Source organism: Tympanuchus pallidicinctus, unplaced genomic scaffold (genome assembly GCF_026119805.1).
Source record: "Tympanuchus pallidicinctus isolate F22 unplaced genomic scaffold, pur_lepc_1.0 scaffold4, whole genome shotgun sequence".
Taxonomy (NCBI): domain Eukaryota; kingdom Metazoa; phylum Chordata; class Aves; order Galliformes; family Phasianidae; genus Tympanuchus; species Tympanuchus pallidicinctus.
Genome location: NW_026294758.1, coordinates 46,517,365 through 46,536,555, shown reverse-complemented (window position 1 = coordinate 46,536,555; position 19,191 = coordinate 46,517,365). Strand labels below are relative to the sequence as shown.

The window sequence follows — 19,191 nt, the reverse complement described above, 5'->3', positions numbered from 1 at the left end:
AGCATCAGATCACACTCGGACCCCAAGGAAAAAAAGTACTGAACAATATTATCATGCATGCAGACTCTTCACAAGCTCTGTCCCTTATGCTACAATTAGGTCTGTAGAGGCTTGTTAGATCTTGTCTCCTTGATTAGTGTTTTCCAGCAGGCCTACAATCCAGCCTAAATTGAACAGACATTAAGAGACATGTTCTGCTAACACAGAACAACTCCACCTAGTTCAAGTCTGTTCTGCTGTGTATGGTACCTGAAACTCTTCTGTTCACTGAACTTATCCCCCTATTTTTCCTGCATATTTTCTAGACACACGATGTGAAAGTAGTGATATACTCTGGTGCTGCATTATTTTGCATAACCACAGCACACAAAGCATAATCATAACACACAAAGGGCTCCTGTGAAAGCATCCGCTTAAAGTGGTACACTGCTTATTTATTTTCCCTCTAGGTATGTACCAGAATGATGTATGTTAATAAATAATAGATTGTTAAATCCATCAAAATTTAGGGAAGAACTCCAGCACAAAAGCAAAGCAAAAAGGCTCCTGAGAAGTGCAAGTAAAATGAATTCTTTCCAAACAACTAGCTGCTCACTGGCTCATTAAGAACAAAGACTGTTCTTAGGCACTGCAGCCCTTAAAATTACCAGCTACTTTGTGTTCATTTTGTGGAGTAACACATGTAATACTTTTCACAAGAAATAAGATAGCAGAATATGAACCTGCTTTTATTGAATGCAAAAATAGATGGACACTGAAACAGCAGAAGTTTCTACTGTGTTTTGCTGCTGTGACCAACAGCAGCAAATCTGCTCTCAACTATTAGTTCTGAAAAGTATAAGCAACTCTGCTACCAGCTCCTTCTCCACATCACATCTTGTTTCAAGGAGAATCTTCCTGTCCAGGCAACTAGCCAGAGATTTTAATTTCAACGTTTTTCATCTCACACAGTTTTTTAATATTTCTTGACAGTGCACATAATTCACGTAGCTCTAACTCAAGATGTTCCCAACATCACTTAGCACTCGTTGCACTCAAAGCGTAAATACAGCACTGGCACAACAAATGAAGACAATTCAAGCACGCCTCTAACAAACATACTGAACACACAGTTTTAATGATTGAGTTTCACTTTTATTTATAAAGCCAGAAATTTACAACAAATTAGGCACTCCTTATAATTATATAATTTAATAAAGGTTAAATCCTGAGTTAGCAAAAGTTATTGCTTCATGGAAGTTCCAGAAATTACTAACAGGTATTTTTACATTATTGGCTCTTGGTATGAATTCTTCACATAGTACTTTTTAAAAAGCTATAAATCAGAGGCAAAACATAAAAACCAAATCTGAGAGGACGGTGAATATCAGTGCAGCTTTTGTTAACTTGCTGTGCACCAACTAGAGTGCAATACACAGCAAATGCTGAGATTCAAGACAATCAGAACGAAGGTTTTCTTTCCCCAGTCACTAATAGCACAAGTTTGTTTTTAAAACAATGAATGCATCACACACTGACTGTTCTTTTGAATCAGATACAATCTGATACAAGTGAGTGAAGATTGATTCATGTTCTGTAGAGTATTTAAGATAATGATGTCCAGTTAGGTATAAGTACAGTAATTAAACTTCTGTCGCAGTCCAAGAGTCAGTCAACAATGCTTGCAAATAGACCTTGCAAGAAATAAAACTGTTTCCTGACACTTACCTACACAGCTACAGATCAGTCTGAAGCAAAAATACCCGAACTGGGAACTGCTTTCTATCAGAGCTCACACAAATTAAACTGTTTTCTTCCACATGCCCTGTAAAACTTCTAGCATGTACTAGCATGTTTTTACTTGAAATTATGATGCATGCACAAAATCTGCTTTACATGCTATTTGGCAATATTCACGGGACAAAGAGAAGGTGAATCTGTGTTAATCATGGCATGGTGTTGATGTCACAGGAAGTTTTATATTGAGTTTGGCTGTAAAGAAGAAGAAACAAAACCTGAACAGCAACAGGTGAATGGCTTCACAATTCAAAGCCTGTCCAAACTGAAAGTTATTCTAAAAATCACAGTCATTTACAAGCCCCATCCCGTAGGAATAAAAACAAGAACAGCGACTCAGAAATGTCAGGAGACATTCTTTTAAGGATGCTTCTTGGTATTTTTCCTTACTGAAAGCAACCCATATTTGAAGAAACAAATGTATTAGCGAAGTGCAATACTGTCACACTACTACAAGTCTCTCCAAAGGAGATACCAAAATTTAGCCAATTCTAACAAATTAGAAGATAACTTGAAATTTAGAGTGGATTAATTACAAGACATCCACTCAAAGAAGTGGTGACTTGGCACTCTTACATACAAGAGAGTGAGAACATGCTTGTATGTTGATACTAAAAAGTCGTAACAGGAATAGAAGCACAAGGTGACAGGTGAAACCTACCCACACAAATTCCTGCACTGAAAAGACAGGCAAAAGATAGAAGCTATGTTTTTAACAGAAAGACATTAAATGGAAATGATAACACGGGTTGTCATGGTTTCACTCAAATAAGTAACTACCACATTCCAGAATACCAGCTTTTCTGCATTGTGCAACCTACACAGGCACCCGCTTTCAGTAACTTTGTCCAGCAACAAAAGCACCATCTAGGATTTTGCTATCCCTTCCCCCACCATGTAAACAAGCATCTCTTAGTTGAATATTCTACTTTAATAGGACGGTACATGACAACAGCCTGCAGAACAGTTTGGTTCAGTTGGAAGGGATCTACGAAGATCACAGAGTCCAACTGCCTGCCCATGTCAGGGCTGATCAGAGGTTGAAGTCTATGAGGGCACTGTCCAATTGCCTTCTAAGCACTGACAGACACGGGGCATCAACCATCTCTCTAGGAAGCTTGTTCTAGTGTTTGACTGCCTTTGCAGTACAGAAATGTTTCCTGATGTCCAGTCTGAATTTCCATTAAATGTAGGTGGAACATGCATGAAGTACAGTCACATTTCATGCTATTTCAAAATAATTTGACAAGGCCCTTTCATTACAGTTACCACTGTATCATGCTCACTTTACTTCCTCAAATGCAGTTGTCATATTCAGAAACACACCAGTCAAACTGCCATTTCAGTGGAAGAACCAGCTGAACTGTATTTTGCATCGACACGGAATATCACCTTATCCCCAGTGAACAGCCAAACTGCCAAAGAAACACTATTGGTATCCAACATATTTAAAACTCTTGCAGAAGTCTCCAGTATCTCGGTAGAATGTTTATTACAGTATCCAATGTTAGAGATGTTACCCTATTAGCACTGCACTACTAGTAACATTAAAAAACAAAAAGGTCGTAAGTGCAGGACCATCCAGAAGAAAACGTCCAATTTGGAAATCTCTCCTGTAAGGCATGAAGTTGAGGTGATTTCTGATCTTCCCCAAAAAAATAGTGTGCTGCTATGGCAAGGGAGACTATTCCATCAGAATGGTTTTCTGGGGCCTGTAAGTGAGAAAGGACAATACAGTATTTATGACTGCTCACGGGTTTTAAACATAAAATTAATCCAGATGTACTTTTCCACAGATCTAACACCCATGTAACAAACTACAGCCCACAGGTTCTGTAAGTTAAAGCATTTCATATCTTCAACTGAACCAGTATCATCATGAGCTCAATTTTAATTGAAATTGCTCTGACATGTTAGAGCACATGCTCTAAACTCATTTGTAGGTATACATTTTGCCAATAAATCAAGACAGAACTCCAACACGGTATTTATTCTGATCTTTCCACTTTGAACCTTTAGCATGACAAGTATTTTATGCCTAGCTTTGCTTTTTCGGTCTTGCAAAGCTTGTTACACTGTAGATTCCTGTCTGCCTTTATCACGTACCCTCATAAGGATTATTTGGTTGTTTATATAATAGAATCCAGGAAGGAATAATGAGCTTTCATGTGTTCTGGTAATATTTCCTTAATGTTAAACCTATAGTAAATCTCACTGTTAAAGTGGTAATGTGGTAAAGTAGTAAAGTGGTAACTTACAAGTCTAGAAAAAGTTATTCATTGGCAATTTAACAGTGGGCATGAGGGATCATAATCCTACTGGAATAGGAATTCTGGAAGCTGTTGCACTGGTACTTAACAGAAGCCTTATTTCCAACCAAAAAATAAAGTATGGAACACAAAATTTTTATGATTCTCTTCAGGCAGATAAGTTTACAAAAAAAAAATTTCCCAAGTAAGCAAAGTACGTGAAAAGGGAACTATTTACAACAGGAAGAAAAGCTGTGAAATAATGAAGACAGAACTTTAAAAACTATGAGGTTAAGATGAGAAAAATGCAAGCTTAAGGCCTAATATGTGAAAACAAGGAAAAGATTCTCCCTTTGACTGTTCAGCAAGCTGGAGGACAAAGCATCAAAATCAGTGTGAACTGATTTACAAAGCAGGGAACCAACTTAAAAACCCATGAAATCACCAGATTTCCAACAGCAGCATACTTACTGTCAGCTCTATCCAGAAGTGCCATGGTGTAGCCTGCAGCCCATGGGAGTAAAACACAAAGTAGTCTCCTCCTACACTAGCAACAGGCGTTCCATCTCCAAGAGACCAGGTGGACAAAGCTGACCCTTCGTGTGGCCGAATATACAGAGACATGTGACTTGGACCTGCAGGCAAGTAAAAACAGTTGAAAGGAGAAAGAACATCTGCCCCTCTTTCTTTCATTCCAACAACGTATTTTCCTAAACAGTAACTAGTAAAATTTGCATTACTATATATACCTTGAAATCAAGACAGAGCTAAACTGCGTTCTCTATAGAAGAGTATTCAAGTATTTCTAAGCAGTAAGATAAATTAGATGTAAATGGACGTTAAGAAGAGACTTGCTAGAAGAAGATCAAGGCTTATTCAAAATAGACAAGGTATCAGTCAAATAACAACTGAAAGGTGACAACCACAGTGTTCTGAAACTGGTGAGCTTTGTGTGATTGGCACAAATAAACTCATTTTAGGAGTGGCACTGTACACTGCAGTATTGGAATTAAATCTAATCTATTATGAGCATAAAAATAAAAACAAATCACACATTAGGAGCTTCAGTCACTCACCAGATACTTCAAAGCTTAACCTCACCGAGTTCCAGGGCGTTAGCTCTTTGGTGAGAACTTCAAAGTGAATGGGGCTTGCTGGAAAAATTTCTGAAGCAGGAAGATACCAGTTTTTCCTGAATGAACAAATAAGATTTTAATTTTATCTCAGTGCAGCAGTTAGAGGTACTAAAACATGAAAAGAGTAAGTTTTTGTACAACCTAGCTGACTGCTCTGTCAACACGTAAAATATTCAGAAGCTATTTAAGCTAGAAGATAGTTTAAAATTAACAGCTTACAGAGAAACACTTAAAAGACACAAGAACAGAACAGCAGTAAAGATCACTGTTCTTATTTGTTATCTGGACCTGTCTGAATTTACAAACCAATAAAGTAAGTAAAAATACTGGGATCTCCAAAATTGTTTATTTTTGGTCATAAGACTTCTCAGGTGTAAAAGAACAGTTACAGCAGCTACTATTCATCTGGTGGAACTATCTACTTTAACCTTCTTCACCTGAGTAGAGGAGGGGAAAGAAAGGAAGAAGCACACATACTGCTACTTCGAAGTGCCCTTTAGAAGGCCTCTCACTTTCCTCTCCACTGGTGCTGACATCAATTTTCCCACACATCAACTTCCAAATCTCCTCCAGCAGACCCAGTGATCTCTAGCACAGTCTGTGGCAGCAGACAGTGTATCCAGACAGAAGTTAAAGCGCCTTTCAAGTGGAAGGATAATTTACTGCTTGGCCAAGTTTACCCTTATCTTTCTTCCCTTCCAAAAGGGAGACTGCACAAACCAAGTGGCTCAAATTAAGCAGTGTTCACACCAACCGGAACATGAAATGCACAGGCAGAATCCAAGGAAGGCCACAAAACGGAGCCCACTCCTCACACGGAGTTCTAATGGTGTCATTGATTTCAGGTACATGGGGAGTTATGTGAGATATTCCATTATAATCAAATCCATTAATCCATATACCAGAGTCACTTTTAAACAGGTTTCCATCTAGATCATGAAATCTTCTGTTCATATGCTGGAAGATTTTAAAAAGCAAAAACAAACAAAAACCAGTTAGATGCTGGCAGTTTGTGAAACTTGCAATACTTATAAGTAATTCCCAAATATCCTCTACATCAACCCTTAATGTCTACTGTATTTTCAGTATGCAACGTATATTTCTGAATACAATTACACAGATCACAAAACAACCTCTTCTCCTGACAAAAACGAACCAAACACAGGAGCTGAACATAAGAAACAGTACCAGCTCTTTCAAATCCAAGAATAATTGTTACACCTTAAATCAAGCAAGCACCAGAAAAGCTACTTCATAAAGGTTTAAGCATTTAAAAATAACAACAAAAACTCCCCTGCACGTAGCATAAAGGCAGTATTATATGCAAGACTCTTCTTACCTGAAGAAAGACTCGCTTAGGCTTTGGATTAGCTGCATCAGAACTGTAAGGAAAGAAGATTCCACTACAAACGAGAATCAGAGTGACTAGAAACACAGCAGTTAAAGTTATTAGCGTCGTTTTTGTACTTTTGACAAGGTAAATGAAGTTAATCTAGAGAACAAAAAGACAGCTCAGTTATAAAACTACAAGGCTAAGAAATAAAATACACTGCATAACTCTAAAATCCAATTACGGAAGTGCAAGTACATTAGAAAGAATACTATTTAACACAGTAAACTTTCTTGCAATCTCAATATTTGAAAACAAAAAAAGTACATTCTAGAGGTTTAAAAAAAACTTCTCATTTTTGTAAGACATATGTCAAGAAAAACCTAGACATTATGCAGCAAGGGTGCCATAAAAAAGTCTAGAATGTTTTTGAAGTGTTGCATAGATTTTGTTTAGTACATACTGTACTTCATCTAACATGAATGTCTGCTCAAACTCCAGTATTAAATTACTCATTTTATTATATCAATATTTTGAAATCCTTTTCAATTACCTCTTTCTGAAAAACAGGATCTTCCCCATTTCCTAGAATTTTCTTGTATTAACATTTGAGATATTGAATAATATCATTAACTTCAAACAGTAGCTTAGAAAAAAACACTGATTCTCGAGTCTAGAGAAAGCTTAAAAAGTTTTAAACCTTCTAAAATTCTACTCACAAAATAGGATGACAGAATCATGGTGCTGGCCACAATAAATCCTGCCAACACTACGTCTGGTGGAATTTCTGAACCACTTCGTCCCATAATAGGAGTAAACATTTCAAATACAGTCCAGTTGAGATACATCATATATAGATAGGGAACAAACATTCCTAGCATGTACATCACAACAAATTTCATTGTGGCACCTGCAGGACACAAAATGCAGAACATTACTAATATATCCATCCACTGCTGCAAGGCCAACGTGCAAGTCCACATACAATATGAAGACCTTGGCAGAGACTTCATTTTACCCAGCCAATGTCAGTATGACTCTTCTAGGAACACTGCAAAACAACTCTCATGTTACCAAAAAATGTATATCAGACGTTTTGTTCCAAAGACTTTCTAAATGTTCCATTTTTATAACAATGTTTACCATAAAAAATATTTGATCAGTTAGCAATCCCAAATAATACTGTTCTTTTTAGCTTGGAATATAGTATGCTTCTCAATATGTTTTTCTAAAAAGATTCTCCCCAGTTTCAGACTGCCTTTGGTTGAAGAACACATTCTTGTGACAAAAACATCGTATGTACTTCAAAAATTCTCTGCTCCTGAATTGAGTTACTTTGCTTAAACAATACGGACTGGAAGAAAACACCTTAATATATAATAGCAGGGGGCAGAGGTTTTTGAATGTAGCCTTCCCCATCAAAAACTCATACCTTTTTGTCTGAATTCTTCATGGACCATCAGCTTTGTGAGTAAAGGAAATGCTACCCACAACGTACAAATGAATGCTGAACAAAGACCAATGTGAGTAATCATTGCCAATAATACAGACCAAATCATCAATGAGGCATCAAAAAACACATCTCCCAAGTACTGGTCATTCATGTTCTGCAACAAAAAGGGAATCAATCACCACTGAGCGAGAAAACATTTCATGTATCAAATGTCGTAAGAATTCATAAACAAACTCTAATTTCTCATATGGAATTGTTTGTCTTGGACAACTCAAATTTAAAAGGCATCTGCTCTGACATTTACACTTACTCATGATGGATTTTGTTGTTTGTTTTGTTGGGTTTTTTTTGCTAGTAGCAAGAAGGACCACCTTCCTGGATGGTTTTAAGGAAGTACCTAATTCCATTTCAGGATGTGAAAAAATGGGGGCAGTGAGGAAATACATTTGGTAACCCAAACGTTTCTTCTCGAAACAAAAACTTTATTGATCCACTTGTTCCTGGACTGTTAACAGCAAACACATTACTTCATCAACACTTAAGCATTGCCTGTCGTAGCCAAATGAGAGATCAGCTTCCAAAATTTTTATGCAGATCTTCTTAGGTATAAGTTAAGTTACAGAGGTATACTATAACCTAAAGCATGCCAAGAAAACTGAGAGATGAATAATATCTAGTCAAGTGATCTGTTCTTCAGACAAGCATCAGGTAAGAACTAGATCCAGCACCTGAAACCAAATAATTATCTCCTGTCTGTGAGAGCCACTAGAAAACAGAAACTTCCCTTCTGTTTTGTAATAAGACAGAATGGGAAAGAAAGACGAGGAATACCAAGTTCCACGACAAAGTTTATGTTATGATTTAGATGAATTAAAGAATAGAAATACTAAAAGATGCATTAAAAGTACCAACATATGGTTACACTGAGACAAGTCTTATAAGTATGTTCATAAGAAAGAGTTTGGAAAGACTCAAAAGACCATTTGAGTATAGATGCAGATTTTCTGAGCTTCAAGAACATTTAAAGATATGATAAGATAAAGATACTCAATTCTCCAGCTGTTGCTTTGATCTCTTATCAACAAGTGATGGGAGAACAAGAGTGTGCCACAGGGAAGAAACAATACATTTTTCCCCTGAATCAACTGCTACCAATCATTAGTGAGGATGAAGCCCTAAATCAAGGGGCTGCTAACTCTCATTTAACACAACAACCCATTGCTCAAATGAGATTAAACACTACACTCACGCTCTTTAACAATGGCAGCGAAGTCAGTCTTACCTTGTAGTAGAACTTCTTGGCTAGTGAGTGAACGAGAATGAGCTTAACAACAGCTGCAGTGCCATACAGAAACACAGAAACATAGAAATGGCTATACCAAGAAAGAGACCGTCCAACGAGAGAGATGAACACCGCCACAATAAGGACAGTTACAAGTGTGGAGATCCAACTTAACAGTATTAATCCAAACGCAGTAAAGAATTTCTTCAGGTTATTAATTGCTACAAAGAAGAAAAAACGTTTCACCCAACAGTCATAAATTCTACTGCAGACTACCATCAACATTAAAATCACAGTATAATTGTGGTAATGACCAAATAAGGAGTTCACTCTGCAGAGTTCTTAACTGTACGGTCTAAATCACTTAGCCTATTTATTTTCTTGCAAATCATTCTGCAGCACTTCTCACTGGAGGATTAGTCCCCAGAGGAAAGTCTACCTCCTTGGTCACCACACTACTGACGACAACGGCTTTTCTAGGGAACTGGTGAAGCCAACCACCTGAAAAACCTCAGAAAACATCAGAGTTGCTTTACTTATAATTTTTTCTTACTCCGGAAAAAAAAAGTTTTCTTGATACTATGTGGGGTTTTTTTGTTTTGTGTTGTTTTTTTAATAGATACAGTTCCATGCCTCAAATGAAAGTTTCTGATTAGAGAGTTTGACTTCATGCTCTTCATTATGGGTGATAGCAATCTTTTCCCCTGTTTTCTGTTTTGCAATCTCCTCCTGCCTATGGCCAGCTCTTCAAGAAACATGTTTCGGAAGCTCTACCCACATTATGAACAGAGTTCATACAAATGGTAGGCAGTTGGGTTTTTTTTTTCCTTTTTTTAAGATTTTTGAAATGTTTAAACTAAATCTTCGTGAAAGGATAAAAGCTATAATAGCAGTTCATGAATGGTAGACATCTGGGCAATCACAGCCCATCATAAATATTCGTAGTTGAGTAACTTAAACACAAAGTAATTCCTGCACACCTGAAATTTTCTTCTTAAGTTTATCAAATCAGAGGAGCGTTTCAGAATGGTTATGATGCAAAGGGATATAAGGAAACAGTTTTTCTTTATCTCCTGAGTACTTCTTACTCTTTGTAACATAATAGTAGATTAAGAAAAAAAATAGATTTACCTCTGTTTTTGGGCTGTAATACTTTTTTGCCTAAGTAAAGAAAAGCAATTGCTGCTATTACGTAGTTCATGATGGTGCCAACACGAGCAGGATAAGCCAGGACAAATAAACCAAGTACATCAAAGAATACAACTTTTCCATGTCTATACTCAAAAGATTTCGCCAGCATATCTGATGTAGCTAGGTATTTTAGCATCGCTAGAATATTGTCACCTATTAAAAAGAGCAAATACACAACAAAACTGTATCAGAATTAATGAATTAATACACTGCATTTTTTTGTGCATTTAAAACTGCATTGAAATATCTGTAACAAAAGAAGCTAATACACAGCTGATTATTTTGAATTCCTACTTGAAGGTATAGACTATGTATTTTCATCAGATAATCTATAGTTATTCTTTAAATAAGCTTCAAAAGCTTTCTACACTTCAATACTTTTTCAGTCAATGAACTAATCTATCTTTCAGCCTAAAAGCCCTTCAAGTCTCATATTAAAGCAGTATATCCCAAGCGTCAACAGAGGAGTTAAACTTTCTGTTAAACTTCTTCCTCTTTCTCTGCCTCTAGCACCCAGCTCCATGTTTCTCCAGCTATGAATTGCCTGCCTTCCTTTCCCTCAGGGACTATTAGGTAGAGACATAGAGGCTCTTTTCCTTCACAGCCTACGTGTGCCAACCACTTTTTCATCTCACATAATACCTAAGTTCAATGTTAATCAATAACAGGCCTTACTGAGAAAAAAAGGAAAGCCAAATGTTGAACAATCAGCTATAAATTAATGGAACCATTCAAATGGCTGGCTTTTAACTTCAATTAGATGCCAAAATTCCAAACCAACATTAGTTATGGTGATAGTTTATTTTCCCAAGTTGCTCCAACACGTTCCCTCTGTATTTTAAAGGCATATTTTCAGTTAACTCTTTTCTCATCAACAAGCAGTTTTTCACATAGTGCATTTCTTGGGTTAGTAGTCTTACATCAAAATGAAGAAACAGCTATGTAGTCACACTTGAGGATTTCGTAGCTGTTATTTAATTCTTGAAACTAACCTGCTCTCTGAATGGAGTCTGTTAAAATTCTGTCTGATGTGTCATATTTTGTATGATAAATGTAGCCATTTTCAATAAATGCCAGGTCTATTCCTACAGAGAGAAAAAAACATGGTAAGTTGTGTAAATCTAAAAATATCAAAATAAATATGAAAGCCTCAAATAACTTTCACAGAAAACACTGCTCTACTTTGCAGCCTGGTTACTTTCTGCCAAAACGAACAAGTTTGCTTTATATAAGGAAGACTAAGATTCCACCTGTATTTAAAAAGGATAAGTTGATGTATTTTAAGATACCTGTTGTTACTAACATATTGATTACACGGCACCTGCAGACAAATCTCTACAGATGTCTAATGGAGAAAAACATGAAAATTGTTAATCATATCAGCATCAGAAAAAAAAAGCATACTTACTTCTTTCCAAATATTTAGTAAAAATACATCAATAGAAACAGATCCACTCTGACAGCAATACTGTCAGTGTCAGTGGAACCACAGGAACGCTTTTTCAAAATGTCAAGTGTATCCTTTTTACTACTGATTAAAAAAAAAAAACTTTGCAAAAGGCCTGTCTGAAAACGCTTCGAATGTCCAAACAATTTGCAATGTAAGCAAACAAAAATTATCGAAGAGAATCTTTCTACAGGATGAATGACACACTCAGCACATCCCCCTTCATTCTGAGCAACGGAACAGCCTGCTTGTTGTAAGCTTAGACAAATGAATGGTTGCACAGTGTCCATTGACATGTTCTGATAACATACCTGGAACATTTCCAAAGTCCCTATAGATCCGGAAGTCTGTATCGGCTGGGATAATACCACTCTGAAATATTTCCTGTGCCACCACAGAGGCAAAGGGATGTTTGGCTGCAAATACATACGCCTGTACCAACCAAGGATTTTCAGGCCCTAACAGAAGATGAACAGAAAGCTCACAACAACTACTTTCTGAATCTCAGTTAAGACAGGTACCTATATTGTAACAAACAACAACACACAGAGAAACTGTGTCGCCCCACAAAGTATACTAAGTTCATTTATTTAACTTGAACGTCTCATACAATTTAGAGAATTAGTCACAGGTGGAAAAATACATAAATGTCTTGATGTTCAGTGGCAAGATAGATACGCCATTCTCCTAAAGAAGACACAGGACTAATGCATAAACCACAGCCTTTACTAGAATCTCCAATTTATTATCTATCACGTATCAAAATTATTTGCTGAAAAGTCTCTCTGCTAAAGCATTCAATGCAAGTAAACAATGAGGCAGCCCCAGTAGCAGGAAGTATGATTTAGATGAAGAACAAAAATACTAGAAGTACGCAGTTCAATTACAATGGAGCTGAAGCTTAACAGAGAAGTTTTGCTGCTTTCTGAGCAGCAGCTTGAGTTCTAATGCCTAAATCTCTCTGCAAAGATTTTGAAAGGGTAGACTGGAGATTAAATAAAGCACATGATTTATGAGTATGCAAGATACAAGTAAGATACTGATCTGTTTGTCTCCTTACTACCTTGATGTATAAGAGAAACACAACTATAGCACTGCTCTACACAGATTTCCAATCTATGAGGGAACTTCTGCCACACTGCTTCAGCCTGTGTGTTCTTGAAGATGCAGAGCAACTCACTTACAAAAAGGGTTGAGAAAGAGGCACGGTTGTTCTCCCGTCTTCTAGTTACGAGACACTTTCAATACTCTTTCAAGTCTACACTGCTTATTACCAGAACTACCCCCAGACACAATACGTGCTCCTACCTGTTTGAAAAACAAGTTCTTTCCCTCCTACACCTGCTGCCTCCAGGTTAATAAAAGCTCTAATTGACTTGGCCCACTCATGTTGTGTAATGAAGCCGTGACTAGCCTTGGTGAGAAACAAAGAAAATACAGGTCATACCATACTCTTCCATACCAGCCTAAGAGTTATTTTCCATCACGTATGATCACAGATCAAACTCTGACAAGGCATTCAGATCATTCGTAACACAAACAGAACAGAAGATCAAAGTCTTCCAATTAAATTAATATGAACAATAGCCTTAATTTAAGTATATTTTTCGACAGCAAATACGTTTTCCTCAGAACGTTAAGACTAGCATTTAATATTTCAACAGATGAAACAAAAGTGACAGCTGCAGTCACTCTTATACCAGGCTTTTAATTCACAACTTTGATGTACATTTTATCATCCTGGCACACTCTTACCTGCAAAATATTTTCTTCTGCTCCATTAAATAGGAATATGACAGCATGCTGAAGGGGCTCTGATGATTTTGAGAGAGTATAAAGTATTTCAAGCATCACTGAGCAGCTAACAGCATCATCACTGGCACCTTAAAATAATAAGCAGACTAGTATGACTTATAAGAAATGCACAAAATTGCAACAAAGAGCTGAGACAAAAAAGTTTTACATCCTCTCAATCATTTAATCTAGCCATGGTTATGCCAAGCTTTAGTATATTTTCTGCTATAGATTGTACCCCAAATCCATTAGTTATAAGCAATAGCAGAAAGAAAACTAATGTTCAAAAGTCAAACAAGTGATGTACAGAATACCAGATCCAATAATATTCTTCAAGAGAACTAGACAAACTAGGTGCTAAACAAGCGAAGTGCTCACAGCCTACTACAATTAACAAAACTAAACTTTCCCATACAAGAGACCATAAGGAATTCCACCCTCTTACAAGTAAGTAACTGGACACATTCTGAAAGTAACATTAAGGACAAAATGGCAAAATAAACAAATACCAGAACTCCTTTAAAGCACCCTAAAATACTGTATGTTGCAATGTTGTAGTTTTGTGGCAGAATGATTTCTAACACCCTTCCACTTTCATTAGAGGAGAAATCCTTTTTCATTTTGGCCTCAATGATCTGTTTACAATTCTGATCCAATACTATTCCAGACTTACATCCACTTCTTCAAACTTCCTCCCACGCCCTATCAATCCTTCATCTTGATTAAGTAACCATATTCTAGGTGTCCCTTGCCCCACTTCTCTCACTTTGGTACAGCTGCAGCACCTTTCTATCCACTCTAATCAACAGAACTTTGGAACTAAAGGGAGAAATGTCATATCACTCCGATGATGCCTCCTTGCACTGAGATGATGACAGCAGTTTGTAAAGCATTACTTGCCACAAGCCGCATCAGAATGATACCAAGGCAGAGTCATTAGCTGCTGAAACTTCTTTGTTCATATATAAAATGTAGCTTTTCCAAAGCTTGCAACTTGGCAGAGTTTAGACACGTCTCCCCCTTCCACAAAAAGGGTGCATCTCACTGAAAACTTTAGTCTATTGTATGCAGGCACTTTAAAATAAACTAATAAATATAAATGCATATACAAGGAGAACCTTTCCCTTACACTGTTCTTTAATCTAATTCTCAACAATACTTCATTTTGCAAAATGCTTTCCAACAAATATGTGATTTAAAACTCTGATTATACTGCTGCCTGAATTTACCAGTAGTCTACTCTTAGTCATGCTGAGTTCTTTTTGTATGATACTGTGCTGAGAACTGGACAAGGAAGCAATAAATCTTGCTGAAAACTAAAGACTTATGGTCTCTATGTGAATCAAGGAAAAACAAAGGTTCAAAACACATGCACAAGCTCAGAGGAAAAATATTCCCAAACACTTTGTATACAACAAAACACTAAGCAAGTTAAAGCAGATCTTAAGACAAACATCAGTTACACAAAGAAACCCTGCTGTCAGCTACACCTATAGAAATAATTTCGAGTATTTCCACCTTCAAGTTTATTAGAAAATAACCAAATAGGATGTGTAAACTGAAAATTAGTACCACTAAAACAATAGAAATAGGTTAAGAGTTTAAAGCTTATGCATTTCCTTCATTAGCCTTTTTTGTACACTCTTCTCTAGCTAAAAAGGTGCTAAAGCTTTCTAACACTGAAGCTTGAATGGTTTATTGAGTTTTTCTTTACTCCAACAGAGCACTGTGCTACACCTTTAGCAACAGTGAAAAGCACTTGCTTTGAATTTCAAGAAAAGAGTACACAGCAGTATAAGTGGCAACTTAAAGAAAACTTTAAATATTTCAATATCAGAACTGCTTTACAATGTTTGAGTAATACCAACATCTAAAGGAAACAAAAACTTCATACCAAGCCGACACCTATTCCAACAGCATGCAAATAGATGCATTGATCATTAATTGTGCCAGGAAAACTCTATGAGCATTAACAGCAGATCACATACTATTATTTTAATTTGCAAATATACCATTCATTGAAACATGAAGTCATGCTGATTCTGCTTAAACAAAACATTTTTCTCAAATCAGCTTAGTTATAGAAAGACAGAAGAACAGAAAACAAAAGGCTCTTGCTTAGGTTACGTGCAAATTTCACAGCAGGAAAATGAAAGAGCAGTTCCTCACTGCTGTGATAAAAGGATGCACTGTGATTAATGGCAAGCATACAGGTTAATTTCTAGTTCCGTTATAAACTTCTTCATGATTCTCACTAACAATTCATGAAGCCTCATTTGGAGAACTGAGGTCAGGCCTTGGGCCCCCAGCACAAGGATGTGGAGCTGCCAGAGTGGGCCCAAAGAAGGGCCACAAAGACTATCAGAGGGTTGGAACACATCTTCTAGGAAAACAGGCTGAGGAGCTGCGCTTGCTCTTCTGGAGCCCCTCTTCTCCACATTGACCTCACTGTGATTTTCCAGTACTTAAAGAGAGCTTATAAACAGAAGGAAGAGCTTTTCACACGGGCAGCCTGATCTGGGAGGTGGCAATACTGCCCATAAAACAGACATTGGGACCAAATATTCCTTACAGTCCCTTCTGACCTAAGCCATTCTATGATATTCCCACCTCTGTGCAAGATTGGTGAAATACTTCTGATTCAGTCTACTGACTGAATAACTGTAAAGAAAGTAACTGATGGATACATAACCCTGTGCAACAACCCACAGAAACAGGCACACCATTACACATCTAAAAACAGTCATCATTATATTACACTTGTGAAGCATTCTTTAGGTCAAGGACTAGTTGGACTATAAATGCAATAATAATAACCTCTGCAGTTCCTAAATCAGATATTGTACAATAATCACAGTTATTAAATATAATTGGAAATCCATCTTGCCTAAATATGACCAGAGGTTAAAGTGAAGTCCTGTATTCTCTTTGTTGACAAAACAGAAGCACAAAGAATATAGCAAATGTTTTGTTTCTCTAGCTAAGACTCAACTGTTTCCTCAGTAATGAGGATTATTTGGGTGTGCTAAAGAACAGAAAGTTTGGTCCCCAAAATAAAATGTAGTGCAGGCTGTAAATGAAAAATTCTAAGTAAAACTACTGTTAGTGACTGAAATGTGTAGTACTTTCCAGCTGTAATAAGTGGCATACACCTGTGTCTATGTGTTACAACAAATGTATTTGAATGAGTTCTAGTTTCATACCTTCCTGGCAATGACATACCACAAACTGGCAAAGGTGATTACAAACATGTTGCAATAATTGTTTAAGACGATTAGATTTATAAAAACACTGAAGGTCAAGAACAAGGAAACACACAGAGGTGAAAGTAGCAGTGAGAGACATACATACCGCCAAAGCAACAGTACCTTAAATCTCTGATCACCATAGTCTTTTGAGTGAGAAACTTTAAAAGTGGGGGGGAAGGAAAAAAAAAAAAAAAAAAAAAAAAAAAAGGTATAACATAAGGACACAGTACTAAAAATTTGAGATAAAACATACCAGATGGCATGGGAAGAAAAACTGCTTAGTGGGAGTTGGGAACAGACTCCAGCACAAAGCATTTTCCATTACAGGAAAACCAAGTTAAAATCAGTACAGAAGTATGGAAAGAGCTGAATTACAGGCAGAAGCAGCACAAGTGACATGCCTGAGGAATGAATTAAAAGAAAGGCAGACATAACAAAACTCAGAAATCCAAATCTGACATCCATAATTTGCTGCCTGCCAGAAAATAAGTTATATCCTAAAACACGATGACTAAAACAGGACTAACCTGTCACTCTATACATAGTGAATTTCACTGATATCAAACAAGTTAGTTGACACATGCAGCGTTTTAGCACATGGCTATAAGGGTTTTAGCTAGGAGAAGACAGTGAGCCAAGCTCTGTAGATTGTGAACTACAGAGAAATACAGGAGCAACAAGTGGGCCTACCTGGGGTATTCGGTACAGAGTCAAAGTGACAGTTGGATAAGACAGCATGCTCAGCTCCACCTCGAGGTTCCAGTTTCACTACAACATTGGTTATGTTTGCGTAGTAGCTAGTAAAGCCTCCTAAAAAGTCAATGCTGAAGGAGCCTGTGGGTCTCTGTATGTCTACAAATATCTTATGAGCATCTGTGCTTTCAGTTTCTATTGCCTTAATTTGTTGTAAGAGGTAGTTAACTGTAAGAACTTCATTTTCTGGACTTCCAACTGTTCTGGGCCCGATTGCTGTTATGTTGTCAAGGTATCCCCTGAAAGACAAATTGTACAGTCAACATCAACACATTCAGTATTTGTATACACCTTAATTTCAGATAAGTTTTAGCATTTTTAAGATTAGCTTTAACATTTTTGTACATCTTTTAAATTCAAAGTTTGCAGTAAGAGACTAACACTGGTAACTTTACTCAAGACATCCAAGATGGTAACAGTAAAGATCATAACAGAACCAGAGAATCACAGGATGGCTTAGGTTGGAAGGGAACTGAAAGATCATCCAGTTCCAATGCCCTGCTGTGGACAGGGCTGCCCCCCCACCAGTTCAGGCTGCTCAGGGCCCATCCTTTAGGAATGGGGCAGCACAGCTTCTCTGGGCAGCTGTGCCAAGGCATCTGTGCCCTCTCAGTAAAGAATTTCTTCCTAACATCTAACTTAAATGCCCCCTCACTATCTACCTGCGTGAAAAGCTGCATCCTCCTGCTTGTTAGCACCCTTTAAGTACTGGAAGGCCACAACGAGGTCTCTGGAATCCTTCTTTCTCCAAGCTGCACAAGCCCAGCTCCCTCACAGGAGAAGAGCTGCAGCCCTCCGATCACCTCTGTGGCCTCCGACCTACGAGGCCATGCAGCACCGCTCTCTCTCCAGGACTCCTCGCCCCGCCAACCACGACACTCAACCGACATACAGCTCTCCACAACGCCAACCCCAAAACCAGCACGGCGTGCCACTGCAAGCGGGAGCCACAGGAGCGCGGGCATTGCCTCCCGTTCCCCCCCCCCCCCCCCCCCACGGTCTACCTGGCGCGCTGCGCGCTGAACTCGCGCTCCCCGCGTCCGGCGGGCGGACTGAGCAGCTGCCGGTGCGAGACCTGCACCAACACCCGCAGCACCAACAGGTAGAGCAACACCAGCGGCACCCCCCGCGCCTCGCCCAGCAGCCGTCGCCGCGGCCCGCCCCGCTTCTTCCTCTGCAGGTCGGCCTCTCCGTCCTCTCGCCGAGAGGGCGGGGAGCGGCGGTCGCCATCCCGCTCGCCGCCGCCGGGCGCGCGTAGGCGCCTCACGGCCGCCGCCGCGCCACGCTCCATCGCCGGCGCGTTCGCTGCGCCGCGCTGACACGCGATACGGAAAGGGCCGAGAGTCAAAAGGCAGAAAAGAGAAAGGAAAAGCGCCCCGGAGTGGGCGGGGGCGAGGGGACGGGACGAGGCGCCCCGCCTTCCCCCGCCTTCGCTCACGTCAGAGAGGGCTGGGCGTCTCCTCTCGCCCAGGTCTCCTCACCCCGCCCTCCCTCAGGGCTGCTCGGCGTTGTTGCCTCCGAAACGCCGTACG

At 38.6% G+C, this 19,191-nt stretch overlaps 1 protein-coding gene across 1 annotated transcript; it reads right to left on the bottom strand.

The window, feature by feature from the left end:
* Window positions 1-1,112: 1,112 nt before the first annotated feature.
* On the bottom strand, window positions 1,113-18,965 carry ERMP1 (endoplasmic reticulum metallopeptidase 1). The gene is made up of 15 exons (XM_052700476.1): window positions 18,664-18,965; window positions 17,597-17,898; window positions 13,620-13,747; window positions 13,173-13,278; window positions 12,176-12,322; window positions 11,410-11,502; window positions 10,358-10,570; window positions 9,227-9,447; window positions 7,924-8,098; window positions 7,211-7,401; window positions 6,501-6,653; window positions 5,916-6,118; window positions 5,102-5,217; window positions 4,497-4,660; window positions 1,113-3,488 (listed from the first exon to the last, which is right to left on the bottom strand). Exons 1-15 carry the CDS (start codon window positions 18,948-18,950, stop codon window positions 3,324-3,326), a joined length of 2,664 nt encoding a protein of 887 aa, XP_052556436.1. The 5' UTR covers window positions 18,951-18,965; the 3' UTR covers window positions 1,113-3,323.
* Between the last annotated feature and the right edge of the window lie 226 nt (window positions 18,966-19,191).

What these genes read in the sequence shown, in the direction of transcription:
- ERMP1 (XM_052700476.1), bottom strand. Translation starts at nt 18,950, where the DNA reads ATGGAGCGTGGCGCGGCGGCGGCCGTGAGGCGCCTACGCGCGCCCGGC. An exon ending in TGAAGAATTCAGACAAAAAG is followed by an intron (nt 7,402 to 7,923) that starts GTATGAGTTTTT and finishes TGTGTCCTGCAG; the next exon opens with GTGCCACAATGAAATTTGTT. An exon ending in GTTAAGCTTTGAAGTATCTG is followed by an intron (nt 4,661 to 5,101) that starts GTGAGTGACTGA and finishes ACTTGCCTGCAG; the next exon opens with GTCCAAGTCACATGTCTCTG.